The following is a 15,907-nucleotide window of genomic DNA, read 5'->3' on the forward strand; positions in this document are numbered from 1 at the left end:
CTTATGATTGATTAGAAGCAGAGCCTCTAGAAGATGGACTTTCTATCCTCTCTATTGTCTCCTTGTATACACATTTCTCTTTTTCATACATATATTTATAAATCGCTTTTCTCTTTATAACTCAGAAGTGCAAATTAAGAATCGAATTAAAACCTGGCAAAATCCTATGCAGCCTCTGCAGTCACTCTGCATTTTGGTTGCTCTGGCTGGATAAGGCTGTATGATTAAAGCATCACCTTTGTCCAGGGCTGTGCAACACATTACCTCTATTTTTCCTATCATGGTGAATCAGTTTATCTCCAGAGTTCTAGGTTTTGCTTTTAGGGAAATACAAAGATCACAAGGAAAGTTACAGCCAGACCAGTGCTGCACATCAGAACCCACAGGCGGGATGATTACTCCTGGTTATTTACTTATTTATTTATTTATTTATCTGTTAGTAGCTGGTCTGACATTTTCTTTATTCTGCCTTTGTAATCCTGCATTCTTTACCCAACTTCTTGTCTGCCTTTGGCTTCAAAAGCCCAGCTGTCTGTGGCAGTAGCTTGTTCCTTGCACCTCCCCTGCTGCAGGCAGCTGGAGTGATGCCCGAGGGAAGGGGCAGCCTGCCCCATTCCTCTGCTCTGCCTAGGAGCACCAGGGGCCCGCTGCCACCCTGGGGTCAGAGGGACCTCCAGCCAGACACCCACTGCCCTTCAGACAGTACAAATAACAGCACTTGGAACAACACACTCAGAGCTTTGGAGCTTTTGAAGAAAAGGGAAAGGCTTCGATGGGTTTAGGGTCAGGGCCCCAATGTTTCTGCTCAGCATCACTGCACGACTCAGTGCATCTGTGGAGTTAGTGTGCTATTTTTGCAGGACAAAACCACTTTTAACTCCTTTAATGGTGTTACTTTATTGACAGGTTTTGTCTTAGCTATTTTTTTTTAAAGGATCAAATTTTCAAGTGTTGGTTTTTTTGCAAGAGCTGAAACAAGCAAGATTTTTTTCATTAAACAAACACAAGCCTCATACAAAACAACAGAGCTGGTGGATGTTAATATTGCCTACTAAATATGGATCCCATCTGGAAAGGTGAGAAAGCTCTAGATCTTCCTCACTTGCCTGCCAGGGAAGATCCCATTCCCCTGACAGCTTTTTTTCCAAAGGAAAAGAATGGTCAGGAGAGATTTATCAGCCAGATCTAAGCATGCCAGTAGGGTAGGACTCCAACCTTCATGCATCTGTCCCTCTGAAACTTTGTGTACAGAAATATCACTGATTTCTTGATCAGTTGAAACCAAGTAGAAACAGTGAGAGGGTGAGACACCCACACAAGCAAGCAGAATTTTGACATATTAGGCAAACTAAAGAGAGGCCAAATCACTGAAACTAAGAATAGCTCATTATTAGTTAAATTGTGAATGAAAAAACAGGAGAGGGAAAAAAAAAAAGAGAGAATAGCCTTTCCATGGTTTTGGAGGAACAAGGGACTCAAATCCCAGGGGCTGAATATGGGCAATAGCCTCCTGACTGTATTAAACAGCCAGTATGTGGATGCTGTCCTAAAATGTGTACAGAGGGCAAATCATATAGAAAGAAAAGAAGGAACAGCAGTGCAAAGATGTGACAGTCACGGTGCTCGGTCATGGACTTTGAGAGATCATTAAGGATAAATGGGAGTTAATGATTACCGATGGTGATAATTTGCATGCAATTGCACTGCGGCTCTGCATGGCACTTCAGAAGGATGTTAATGGGTAAAAAAAGCAGAAGGAAAAAACCCAGATCCTTCCCTACAGAGTCTGCTGTCTAATTTAGACAAATGTAGAATGTGGAGATAAAGAAATGAAATGTATAGGAAATAAATTAACTTAATTATGCAATGTAAATGCATAATGTGTGAGAGATGTGATGAGAATGAAGAGCTGATCAAAAATTCCCCAATACAATATTTCTTTTCTGGCAAGAAGACACAAAGCTAGATAGAGGCCAACACCATCTCCTCTACAACCACCACCAGCTCAAGGGAACTGCCAGGCAGAAGACTGGTAAGCAATTTGGGGTTGCAAGTCTGACGACAAGGCAGTACAACCAGCACCCAAGCATCTGGCTGAGTGCCAGCACTCCTACCTTGCGCTGGAGAACCACTTTTCTTTGTGTTTTGCCTGGTGCCTGGTATTTTCCAAGAAGCTCCGTTTTGCAATTCTGCTGAATAAAAACTTTTTTTCTTCAATACTGCTAGAGGTGGGAGAGTGCTACTACAAATTCTGCTTTTACACAACTTCAAGACAATAAACTTCATGGGCATTATTTACTCGGTGTGCCCTGTGGTGGGTGTGAAGTTCCAGCTAATTTTCATGACAAGCTCTCAGTGAGTAAAACCACCAGTCTTGCCACATGCTATACATATCTGTATGTATGTGGATGCACAGAATCTAAGTTTGAGGCCTTCTCAGTCACAAAATAATGGGTGTTCATTCTAGGTACTTAGGGTGTGCATCCCCAAAGAGCAGCATTTTGAACCTCCTGGGCTTTGTCTGTACCAACCCTTTTGGGCCATGCCCAGGACCTGGCAGCTGTTTGACCAGGTCAGGCATTTGTTGTGATGTGCCCTATATTAACCAGCAAATACTTCTGAATGGATGCCTGGGCTTGGAGACAGCTATGGGTAATATCCTAGAGTTGAGAGAAAGCCAGGACACATACATATAGGCTGGGCTATGTTAGTATTTAAGGTTATTTCTTGATCTTTTTAACCCTAAAGAATTGGTGAAGAAAACTGAAGGGCCACTTTGCAGAGTGCTGATGCAATGGTTTTCATTTCCAACCCCAAGTCCTTTGGTTGCAAGAGTTATGATATGTGTGTGGAGGGCAAAAAGTTTTTGCCCCCGTGTGGTTTCTGGGATCACTTCTCTTTGTTGTGAGTGGTGCTGAGCTCACACTTGGTTACTCAGTTCATTTTGTGAAGTCCTTTTTAAGGCTTTCCAAAGCAAACTGTAGCTGCTCTTAATGCCCGGATTTGGGCGGAGGAAGCAAGCATGAGAATCCATTCTCTTTGCACAGCTCTGTATTTCCAGGAAAGAGGAAAGGAAAGACAGTGCCGCCCACAAACCCCCAAGGACACAACTGTGCCTTCATGTAGCTTCACTTGTAATTTACATGTGTGTGGGCATGTGTATATATTTCATCCATATATTTTACGTACTTGCAGAAAAACAAACTCTGACCTGACTGACGACTTAAATAATTCTCCATAGCAAGTGCCCCATTTAAAGGTATGATTAAGCCATGCTTATGTCATCTTGGCGAGGACGCTCATTCTGCTGTGTCCTGGGAAAGCAGGCTGAAGTGCCCTGGCCACTGGCCAGTCCCCTAGTATGCCCACTCAGCTGCCTGCCCTACCCCCTCAAGTTCAACATATTGTAGTGATTTATTATGGTTTCTATTACAAATCAATGGATTTTAAGACTAGACAACCCATAGGTCTCAGCTGTGTACACTGAGCCTGCCAAGGGGGCAGCAGGGGAAGTGCATCCCTTCTCTAATGAAGGCACAATGTCTCTCCTGGCTCCTTTCCCGGTGAGGTGAAATACTATCCCCATCTCCCTGGCTATAAACAGTAACTGTGCGGGTGCTGGGAAAAGCTTTAACTCCTACAGTCAGCACAAAAAGCAGAGGAAACCAGGCAGACTGCTTTCCTGAGAAGGACTGACCAACCAGATTCCAATAAAACCCATGTCCAAAGACAGACTGAGTGGGCAGCTTAGACTCTCTGAGGTACCTCAGCTTTGGGGAGCACAAGTTCCTGCAACATCAGGGAGATCAAAGGACACACCAGCTTGCGAGGTGTCATTGCAGTGTGTGAACTGCATTCTTGCCAAAACACTCATTAGCACAAAACCTTTGGCACAATGTATAAATTTAGTTAGTCCCTAAGCTGTGATCCAATTATTTTGTGAAGCAAGGTGATTTGCTCTTCTTGTAGCAAACCTGCAGCCTGAATCAATGGATAGAAGCACAATGAGCCTGAGAAGCTGCACAGTTTAGAGACTGCACTTTTGTCTTAAATTGCTTCTACATTATCTCTGGGAGGTCTCAGTAGATTAAGGCCTAATTGCACTCAAGTTAATACACCTGATGGCCCTGTCAAAACCCATAAAAATAAATTTTGAGCTGTATCATGTGATTTTGCTCAAAGTTGCATGTTCATGGAAACCATACCTGGGTAAATGTCTTTTTTTCTTTGTGGATTTCTCTGCTGCCTCTCCTCTTCAGGGAACTCTGCAACAGAAGCAACACTGTGTTATTGATAAGTTAAATACAAAGCTTACAAGTTTAGCAGGTTTCACCACTATACAATTAATTTAGGAGAGAGAAAAAAAGCAAGAATATTCTCCTGAACAGCTGGGGATTTAATTTTTCATAATAATCCTTAGAAGAACAAGATGATCAGGTCCTTGTCAGTGAACCTTTTAATGCCCAAAATTTGCCACCAAAACAAGGAATAAAATTAGTTAAAAACTTCACAGAGGGAGGAACATTTCCCCCCCCCTCTTTTCCTATATGGACCACCACAATTTTTGGCTAAACTTTCTTTTTGCATGGGACAATGATTCATGTTTGATTAATCCAGGGCAGAAGTCCAAGAATTTTACTCACAGTCGATGTGAAACACATGGTGGAAACCTCAGAGGAAAGCAACCCCCCAAAAAATAGGCAAGGACATACATGTTTAAGCTATGTGGCATAAGATTATTTGTTAATCTGTGCTAGCAAACATACTGAGGAGCCCAGATAAAGACCAGATAATTCTTCAGGTATTTTTGAATTTACTTCATAAACCAGATTTTATTGGTTTTGCAAATCTTTATATCCCTTTATAAGCAAATATTTTTAAGACATGGAAATGATGAGATCATCACTGCTTCACTTAGAAACCTCTCATTTCCCAAGTGGAAAACCACCATTTTCCTGAGAAGTGAGAGGTAGAGCACCATCAGGATGTTACCAATGTTTATTTGTGTGTCAAGACTGGTTTCCAAACCAGTGTGAGCTGGGCCTATTTAGAAAAGGCATAAATTTGACACTTTTCAGGTTGAGGCATCAGAGGGGATCAAAAAGTATCAGAGGAAAAAAAAGCAGAAAGCTGGGAACTGCAGAATTTGAATTCAAAGCAGGCCATGTTGCTCTGTCTGTGCCCAGAGCCCGATGGCCAATACTCCCCAGATCACCCTGATATTTATTTATTACTTTATTTATTTATTACTTCTGTTTATATATAATTTCCAGCTGAGGTTAAGCCTGGGCTGACGTGGGTTGCCCACAGTTGGCAACATGGGTTGCCCTCCTCCTCTGGTCCATGTGATGGAGCAGTGTCGCAGAACCAGTGCCTGCTCCCATGTCAGGTGGGCTAAATCCCAGTCTCTGTAAGCCACACTAACCCAGCACTGCAAACCAGGAGCAAAGAGGAAGGGACAGGAGGGAGAGGCATCCTGTTAATTTGCTAAGTCCAGTCTCGTGCCCAGCCATGCGCTGGCAGAAAACACGATGTGAGCTTGGGGACCAGCACACACACCACACACAAATCTGAACCAAAAGCTTTTCCTGGCTTTGTGGTTTCTGCCTGTTCAGCTGTGCAGCTACTGCACATTATAATTATTGCACATTAAGACAAATCTCTCCTTCTACTCTTTGTTATACACAGATAAGTAGTTAAAACCCATTCATACACAGCACCATACGCCCAAGAGATACTACAGTTTATTTTTGCTAATCTGCTCTCTATGTTAATCCAGTGATTTCCTATAACTAATGAAGCTGAGAAACAGAAATGTCTTTTTCTGGGTACTGAAACAGTTCAATAAAAAAAAGACTTTAAACACTAAAATCATCACATGAAAACCTGTTACACAAGCTTAGGCAGGATAAACAGTTACTGTTTTCGCTCTCTTTTTTTTTTTTTTTTTTTTTTTTTCCTAACGTGGTGTTATTCTGGAAGCAGATATGTAGCTGAAAGCAATCACCAGTCAGCAGAATCACTCCCTGGCATGCAAGAGGGGTCATTCTGGTTGAAGAGAGATGGGGCATAGCCCTGGTCCTCACATGTGACTTCTTTTCCATGTGACTTCAAGCAAGTACAACTTGAGTGAAAGGAGGTTGTCCAGATACTGCATTTAATTTGTAAGCCCTTACAGTCAGGGATGAGGCTATCAATTTCTGTCGAGGCCTCAATGCCCAGTTGTAGCAAATAGCTACTTATCATGCTAGAAATGAAAAGTCTTGTGCCAAATGCTAAGAACCTCTTGCTCATACCTGTAGGCAAAAGGTTACACTTAGGCACATCCAGCTTGAGATGCTAAGGGATATAAATACTATGGTGTGCAAGATAAAGTAATAAAGACTTTGCTGTGTAGTATGGGATAATACTTGGAAAACAAGGGGAAGAGAATTAAAATTAAGGTAGATGACATGGATCACAGGATGAGAAACAGGTAGGCAGCAATCTGGCTTTGGAAACTGTAAGCTCCACTCCTCACTGAAACAATGAATTTCACAGATCCAGACTAACAGGTTTGTAACATATTGCCCTAGATAGGCCTCATTTTAAGCATTTTCACACTGTGCTGTTTGGATTTGCATAAGAACAGCTTTGTAATCAGTGCTCAGGTGGGAGCTTGGTATTTCCATAAGGCAGAGACTCAACCTAAGGCTGAGTCTGTCCTCAGTGTAAGAAAAACACGGGAACATTTACCTTTGGGGATTGCCAGTGGATTACAGGGAGAAACTTCCCTCACATGTATCAGTGGAGGACTTGAACACAAGCATGGCAACAAAGGACTGCCTGGCCATAACCCTCTAAGCCCTATATGAAAACAAGGCAGCATCTCCATTCCAGCACTATGGAACCAGGCTGCAGATGTGTACGAAACAGCAACCAATACAGCTGCTGTTTTAGCTGGACTAAGGGCAGAGGCTGCTGCTGCTAAAAGTAGGGGAATGTGCTACAAGCTTAAATTATTTAAAATGCAAATTGGACGAATAAATGAGCATTTCTCTTTGATGTACAGGAGATTGGCATCAGAAGCTGATATGAATTAATGTTAGAAGGAACATTTCTATACTACTTTCTATACTCAAGAGACCAGCCAGGGTTGGCTGTCTACCAAAAAGTCTTTCAATGATGGCTAAACAAGATTTTATTAGTCCTTTGGTTAACAGAGTCTCTTAAGAAAGTGGTTACTTGTGCAGACATTCCCTACCTCTACAGTTTCACTGCAATTTGTTGATGGACCTCTTGGCTACCAAGGAGAGCTAACGTATGGAGGCCCAGTGTTTTAAAAATTAAACTTCCCAAAAGATTATTGAGTGTAGGGATTACAGTATTAACAGTGGGAAGAGACAAATGCTTTTTTACTTTCCCTAGGAGCCTAGCAGGGATGGGAAGAGGTAATTTGCATTTTCTGATGAATTCCATTTTTAACAGGTCAAAGAAGAGTCCTGCAAACTGAGCAGTGAAAGTAAACAGTGGGAGGCTCCCCACCTGGGGGACAGCAAGCAGGCATCAATGCACTGGAACTGGAAGTTGAGCAAAATATGGAAATAAAATTTGAGTTAAGAGCAATTGTACATGTAAGCACATGATAGACTCCAAGTTTTCATACTGAAGCAAGCACCGAGTAGGATGAGAATACAGCTGCAAACAGGCATTGGTAGAGAAGGATTTGGAAAATGAGAGAACCAAGAGTCCCTAAGAGCTGCCATCCTGTCACTTTATTCACTGCTGCTAAGAGGAGCAAGTAATTTGGGTGGCAGTCTGGCATCTGCAGGCAAGTGTGGGCTTGCTATCGTATGTGCATCAAACTGAACCTGCAAAATCCAGTAGTCAGTCACTGAAGTGACAATGTCTGCAACTCAAAAACAGAGAGGCTGGATTGGAAAGTCCAGCCCTGAAGGCAGTTTCTATTACTGTGATGTGTGAGGAATTATACACCAGCACTTATGAGCTGTACAAATAATGTTCTGTGCCAATGATGGCTTGCTACCAATTGCTTTGAAATGGATCATTATAACTTTCATTTGCATTCATTAGAAGATACTGCCTGCGAGAGACCTGACAGTATTCTAAAAAATTGTGCACAAGTGACCGAATCCACTTGCTCCAAATGCAGCAGCAGGTGAAGCAGACCACTTGCAGATTACTGGTAACTGCAAGGCTAACAGCTTCAGAGCTGTACATTGGCATTTCATAACAAGAGCTAAATTCTTGCCAGCTGTTGGGGCCTTTCATGTTCATGAATGAACAAATCATCCAGAGAGACATAATCTCTGCCCCACAGAATGTGACTCATCAAGACATCTTGCCAATGGACCAACTTTTTCATAGCACTTACTCTCCAAGAAACGCCAGTGGTTTAAATGAAGGTAATTCTGCTTGGCATCTATGTGAATCAGAAGAAAACCAGATCCTCTTGTTAACAGATGGTCAGAGGGTGGATTTATCCCCAAGAGACGTAAACCAGTGTTCATTAACTGCACCACTAATCAGGAATGCTTCACTGCAAGTGTTTTCCAGGCACTGTGCAGGACTGCATAAGAAGATTCTGTCAGGAAAGGAAAAAGGATGGGGATCTCCATGCTCCTTCTCCAGGAAACCCCATCCACACAAATGAAGCTCTGCTGGCCACTGCAGGCTGTTTCCCTCTTAACTTTTTGCAGCTTTGGACTTGCCAGACCCTGACACGGAGGACATGCATGATTCTCCTTCATCTCACTGTTTTAGAGCTTTCCCCATTTGTCCAGTCTTGCAGATAAAGGAAAAAACCCTTTGTGCAGAGGTCTGCTACTCTTAAATCAGTGAAGAATAAACTCTTCTAAGAAGAAAAAAACACGACCTGGACAATGACCAGGATCTGTTTCTTTAGAAGGGGCTGATTTCAGCTATCACACTGCACTGTCCTTTACTGTTACCTGCCCACTTGGGAAAATGAAGCATTTCCCATTTCTGTAGCAATATCCCTTATTTAAGGTCGGACAGGGTGGCTTTCTAGTCTTTCTTTAGGCCTGAAGTGTCTCTAAGTCCCAAGTATTCAACTGAAGTTTTGTTTTGCTGCCATCCCATTCTTCTGTATTTCAACAGCTGCACAGTGAAAGTATAGCTTTTTCATTGTGAACTCTTGTACATATCTACAGGATGGTTAATGGAACTGGAAAGCACAATGAAATTCTAATTGCTTTTCAATTGCTGTAGGCCCTTGAAAAAGATATCTCACCAACCCCTGATAAAGCTGGGCTTGACGCAAGTGATCTGTATCTCCATTCATTCCCAAGTACGTTTCATTTACTAGAAACCTCTAAATACTGTGATATTCATCATTCACATGACCTAGCAAAGCAAACTATGTCTGAAATATCATAAGCATTACAGTTCAGGATAAAAGGCATCCCTTGAGTAAAAGAGCAGCAAAGCACACCAGCTTTCAGCACCAGCTTAAATTTCCCTAACGCTGCATTACTCTATTGTGCTAAGCTTATGAATAGGAGCCTCTTTCTTTTGCCTCTCACTATGAACACACCGCACTGTCTGTCTCATGTGGCTTCCTGGTGCCCTTCACATGCAGGCTGTGATATTACTGCCTTGGTGCTTACCAATAATGTGGTGTGACAGGTCTGGGAGCATGCTGGGGAGGGAAGCAGCAGGGTTGCACCTGCTGTCTGAAGCCCTGGAAGGTTAGGCAGCAGCTCTTGGGAGGATGGGAGACAGCTGGGCTGGTCCTGTGTTCAGCTCACAATACAGCATTTCACTCAATATTTGGTCAGTGGAGTCTGATATGGGGACCAGAAATCAATATAACCATTCTTATTAATAAAATAATTACTAAATAATTGGTAAAAGATATAGCCCAGTGATACAATAATTGTTATCAATATAACAAAATAAATCCTGTAACAGAGAGCTGAGATCTGAACCAGTAACGTGTATCTCTGTCTTACACAGTTCTTCTGCCCAAACATTTCTTAGTAACTTGTTAAATTCATTAAAATATATTTTAGAAGTCCCTGACTGTCTCATTTTGTTAAGATATAATTTTTTGTACATTTTATTACATTTGTCACAATACATAAAGAAAATTATAACACACTGGGATTAGACTTTTCTTTCTTAGGAGGGGTCCTATTTCAGGTGAAGGAAACCAGAAAGAAGCCAGGCAGATGATTGCAGACAGTGCTGCTTTTTCCCCTCCTGCTACATTAGTAGAGTGACACTGATGTGCCAGGAGCAAACACATCCCTCTGAACCTCATCACCCTTCTGCTTGCGCAGCTGCTAAATGTGAGCTCTGCACACTGTGCCCGTTCCTTCACCCCGCATCACAGGCACGTGTGCTAACCCTCTGCGTGGGCACCACCTGAGCCTGAGGAGGAAACCACTGCCACCACATCCCTCACAATCCTGCCAGGCAGGAGCAGCATCCATGCCAACTGCAGCAGTGGGCTGCTGCCAGGCCTCTGCTGCTCCATCTCCCACCACATCATGCCTGTAATACCCATGGTAACTATCACTAGGACCACCCACCCCCTCCTCCCCACTGCACAGGAGGCAGAAGCAGCACCCCAAATTCCTCTGCATCAGCTGAGCTGCAGTGACTGATCACCAGCCTGCAAAAGGGAGCCATGTCAACCTGCACCCCTTTGGGAAAGAACTTGTGGAAGAGTCAGGCTTAATCTGGGCGGTATGTGCTGCGCTGACGCTGCCTGAGCCCTCCAATTACCTCGTTAGTGTAATCCCCTAGCAGACAGCCCGTGAAAAATGTGCTGGGCACTATGTACACACAGAAACAGACCTGTCCTGAAACAACTTGGCAACAGGAATGGTGCTCGTCGTCAGATACGATACCCCAGGAAAGACACACAGCTGGTGCTCACAGCCTAGGCAACACTTCAGCATGCCCAGAGGGAAACAGTGTCTCTCACCACGAGGGCAGGCACCCAGCCAGCCCCTGGGCCAGCAGTGGCAGTTTGGGCTCCCTTCTCCACCTCTCTGGACCAAACAGGCATTGTAAAACTTGCTGAGAAGATGAAACAACTTGTACAACCATTTAAAAACCTTCTTCTCTATTGTGATGACTCTTACTGCAGTGGCCTGACCAAAATAGACAACTGCTAGAAAAAGCCACCCCTGCCCAACCTGCCCTGCCATCCACCATCCACCTTGCACTGCTTGGCATCACCTGCCTCACCCAGTGCTAAATGTAAACTGCCTGAAAACAGAGGTTGACTGTCCTTGCCTCCTGTTCTCCATGAAAAAATGCTTCCCCAGAATGTTTTACTGAATGGGACTGCAGGCCAGGTAGTGCACAGAGATGGGACTGGGAGTTTACATTCCCAAAGGAAGACAGTATGAGGGCATTTATTGCTGGTCACTGCATACCCTGTAGCACAGCCAACCTATTACAAGCATTAATGTTGTTTGGTTTTGTTTGCTTTTTTGTTTTTTTTTTTTTCAGAAGAAGGGTAAGAAAGCAGTATATGCCTAGGGAATAGACTAGGGAATAGACACCTGCTGTCCAGTTGCAGAGGTAGAGTCTGCTAATTCTCTGCACCAAGACCTTTTAGAAAGTAATACTATGTAGCTGGCAGTCCCATTATCAGGACAGACTTCCTGAGGATGGGAAGAACAAACTGGAGAGTTTGAAAGTGATGGGACAAAGCAGAGTTAGATATGATTTGGACAGTGCTGATAAAGGAGAGGAGAGGAGCTGAGCAAAGCTGCAAGCCCATACTAGGTCAGGAGGTTACTGCAACTATTTACAAAACTGGGAGAGGGAGAAAACACACAGCTCTGCAATCTCTATAGTGTTCAAGGTATGGGCCTAAAGAGCAAATTTCACAGAATCTGGAATAAAGAAGATTTTTGGAAGTCTTTTTGCAAAGAAAGATATTCACACCTGCACAACATGTGTGCTGTCCATGCTAATAGATCAACAGCCACAGGATTGTTCTTTACATTGGAGGTGGAAAGGAAAATTTTCCTTGAGCAGACAACTTTGAGTACAAGCATCTTCAATCTCCCCTGGATTAGAGCAAATTGCTGTTTCTATTAAGTATTAAATGAAATTCAAAAGCAGCAGAGAGGTTAAAGGCCAACTTCAATGATCCCCAGCAAACATATACCAGACAGTCTTTGTAATCCTCCATTGCCCATCTATTATTTCATAATTTTAAGGACATTGCACTCTGAAAAGGGGGGTTATAAAAATAGAGCAAAAAGACAGCAAATTCACATTTGGATAGCTGCTACCTGTGGTGCACTTTCCTATATATCATTCAACACATACAACAATTTACTGCCAAGTAATGGGTCACCCCCAAGACATTCGTATTCAGCAAGCCATAGGAGTCACAGTTCAATCCCAAATAAAGATAGTTCTGCTACAATGAACAAGGCCATCAATTACAGGAATGAAATTCAAGCCAGAGTGTAGCACTCATAATAAACAGTGAAACCAGGGCAGGCACAAGCTACAGGAAGGGGACAGAGCTCCTCCAAGCATGACAGTGCAATGTCCCCCCACTCTGCCAGCACATTCTGTGAAAGAAGAGTTGCCCTTGTGGGAGAAAAGTGCTAGGCTACCTATGTGCCAAACTGCAGCTGGAAATGGACAGGAGGGAAAGAAAATGTTATTGTTAGGAGAGCATATAATTGCAAAATCCACATTTCCTTAGTGAAACCAGTCTACAAAGATGTGTCAGCAGCAACCCTGTAAATATTAAATGAAAAATTCTACATGATTGATATAGCTTCACAAAAATGCGCTTAGAAAGGAGTATGACAAGCCCAAGTGGGAACACAGTGCTTCAAACATCAAAATTAAAAATGCACAGAAAAACTATAAATATTCCACTAATGCTAACAGCAAAATAATCTGCTGTGAAGCACGATTCTGAGGAGACCTCAGCTTGTGCAGGTATTTGGGTTACCCTTAACTATTTTGCCTGCCCCTGGGGCTGGATTGTGATTGCCAGGGAATCTCTTCTGATTGCCTATGGGAAGCTGGGGTGGCTCTGGAAGTGTGCAGGGGCTGCACTCTCTCATGCTACTGCTGCGTTGAAGCCTAAAATGAACTGCCTCAAGCTCCTTGCTGGGATTCAGGGTCTCTGCCTCTGGATACAGAAGAGCACTCTGACTCTGTGGACAAAAGCAAAAATTAAAGACAAATTGTGCATTACTGGGTGTTATGTGGGGAAGCGAGACCCAGAAGAGGGTCTCAAAGGTCTCGGACCTCTAAGAGATGGGTGAAAGCAGGGGTTGGGATAATGCTTCTTGGTTTGCTCTGTAGCTCCTGGGGAGGACAGACAGCTTTTCCATGTCTTGACAGGGGAGCTGACTGCCCCAAGCCTCCTCATTGCATTGCCTCAGTGCTTCAAAGAGCTGGTTTCTGAGGAGGCAATGGTGCTGCCCAAAGGAGAAATTCACAGCTTCAACTTTGTTGTATTCATCCCTCCCTAAATGCATCTTATCTGGAGCCTAAGTCCTGTACTCTGTTTTGACACAGATTTGTTACAAATGACAATGTTTTATCTGTTTTGTTTTCAGCGCGGAATAGAAGGAAAAAGAGGATGACCCATTTATATTCTCTTAAATCAGGAAAATAATTAGTTTCCAGACTTATCTGAGAATTTATCCCATTGTTTTCCCCTCTGCCTTTCTTACTAATATCAAAACAAGCACAAGAAGCCTGAAATAATAACATGGATGCACTTAAAGAAAAACCCCAAACAACCAAACAAAACATTAATCATACCACACTGGGATGCTCTTGTGTGGGGTGAGCTGCTGTCACACAGCCAGGGCTGGTTTCAGAAGCTGCTTCTGGATAAGAAGCCTTCTACCCTCCAGAAACTGTAGGATCCACCAGAGCAGTGCAAGGTCACCACAGCCATGACCAGTCCCAAGACAAGGCAGTGAGCCATGTCTGCACTATTAGGCAGCTTGTACCATTCCTCTTCTTCTGAGGGAATGAATCAGTAACTCTAGTCACACTGCATATGGTACTGTTATTATGAAATTATTATGATAACAAATGAAGACTGACAGCTAATGGGTCCAACCCCAAATATAGAATAAAATATGAAAAATGTGAGCAGCACTGTTGACTTCACCAGTCCCTGCAAAATGATGCCAGTCAGTGTGTCCTTGGTTGTAACCACACACCAAAACATGGGAAGATCTTATGGATCCCTTTGCAGAGCTTGCTGTTGTTGCTGCCTAGTAAAGGAAGTTTCTGAAGATGATTCACAAATCAGCTTCTAAAAAGTCATTTTTAGACTGTAACTCCAAAGACCTTCTAATCTCTGTGCACTTCTCATGCTGAAGCACATCAGAGCAGGAGCATCCTGATGTGCTTTGTATTTGATTTGCCTACTCCTAAGAACCGCTTCATATTTGGAAAGATTTGCAAAGCAATCAAGTAGAGCAAAGCAGCTCCTGCTGGGGACTGCAGGCTGGGAAGATAATCAGGGGAAATACCCTTTTATTATACTTAACCAAAACGTAAAATAGCACTTTGATTTTCTTACTATAAATCAGCATATTAAGTACAGGGATTTTACTATATACAAATTGCTAAATATCAGATACCAGAGTGGAATTTAATTCTGTGCCAAAATCATACCCATACCCATTTCTTTAATGCCTGAAAAAAAAAAAAAAAAAGTCTCACATTTTCATTAACTTCAGTAAGGCTTGGACTAAGGCCTCAGGCAGCATAAGGCTCTCATTGTCTCCACTGAAACAGGAGTTTGTAGGAGACCAGGCATCATTCAGGGGTTGCTGGTTGCTGCAGAGAGGTATCTAATTAGGAAGAACTAATCCACAATTACTGTTGTTCTGCAGTGATTAAAAGTAAGGCAGCAGGGATGCCTGATGAAAGGAGGCGATCAGGCCACATCCTGAAGCCCTACCAAGGTCTGACAGGAGAGGATACAAATCTAGGATTATTCTACAAAGCTTGAAGAAAAAGCATGTGCAGATTTGGTAAGGGACTTGATAAATCTTCACCTGTTTTCTCTGACTAGCAAAGCAAAGCAAAAAGGGAAAATAAAAAGGAAAACTTCAAACCATGAGCTAAATATTCTTTCTCTCCCACTGGTCAATGCAAGAATTCACAAAAAGCTTTTACTCTCCCAGGAATAACAAAATGGAAATGCCTGGGCTAGATCAGTGGAAGAGCTTTTGAACTGTAACTCAGCGGCTAATAGCAGAATAGGCTTTATACCAGCCTGGCTGCAGGAGAATAATGACTATGAATAATATGTATGCATTAGAGTGAATAATGACAGCCCTGAAGAAGGACTGGCAGAGACCAACAATTTTTTTTAGATCATTATTTCTCAGATGACAGAAACTATTACCATGAGGAAATTATTGCACTTTTCATTTTTCTAATTAAAACATGAAAACTGTTTCTCTCTATCACTTAATTCATTGCTGGCTCTGTCTTTCTGCTTCTTTGGCTACCTGGAAAAAGCATCTCCTCACAGGTAAGCTGTTTTTTAGCTGAGGACCCAACCTCAAAGGGTTCTGCCAGTGTCAGTGCTTAAACTGAGGGTAAAACCAGCTATGTTAAGGATTTCCACAGCAAAACAACTGCATAATTTGAATTCTTGGTGGTTCTAAAACAGGCATGTTAAGGTCGCTACGTGGGTACATGCTCTGCTTACTGACCAAGAAGTAAGGGGAATAAAACTGCTTGTGGGACTGATCTTCCCATGTGCCTGCTCATTAACAGGGCAACTTTTACATGATTATAGGTTTTATGAAGGATCTTGATAAAATGTTCATTTCTAGTCTGTTCTTAGAAGTCTCAGTGTGGTGATTTTTTGCTTGTTTGAGAAACCTGAAGTCCCTGGATCCTTTTGTAAGCT

The 15,907-nt window shown here is 42.8% G+C and overlaps 1 protein-coding gene across 3 annotated transcripts in view; it reads right to left on the reverse strand.

The window, feature by feature from the left end:
• The window catches only part of MTCL1 (microtubule crosslinking factor 1), a 102,446-nt gene that overhangs the window by 43,641 nt on the left and 42,898 nt on the right, over positions 1–15,907 (reverse strand). For all 3 annotated transcript variants that reach the window (XM_053988039.1, XM_053988047.1, XM_053988051.1), the window contains exon 4: positions 4,206–4,265. In XM_053988039.1, coding sequence (XP_053844014.1) covers positions 4,206–4,265 — 60 coding nt within the window. The remainder of the gene's footprint in view (positions 1–4,205; positions 4,266–15,907) is intronic.

This window comes from Vidua macroura, chromosome 1 (genome assembly GCF_024509145.1).
Source record: "Vidua macroura isolate BioBank_ID:100142 chromosome 1, ASM2450914v1, whole genome shotgun sequence".
NCBI classification, from domain to species: domain Eukaryota; kingdom Metazoa; phylum Chordata; class Aves; order Passeriformes; family Viduidae; genus Vidua; species Vidua macroura.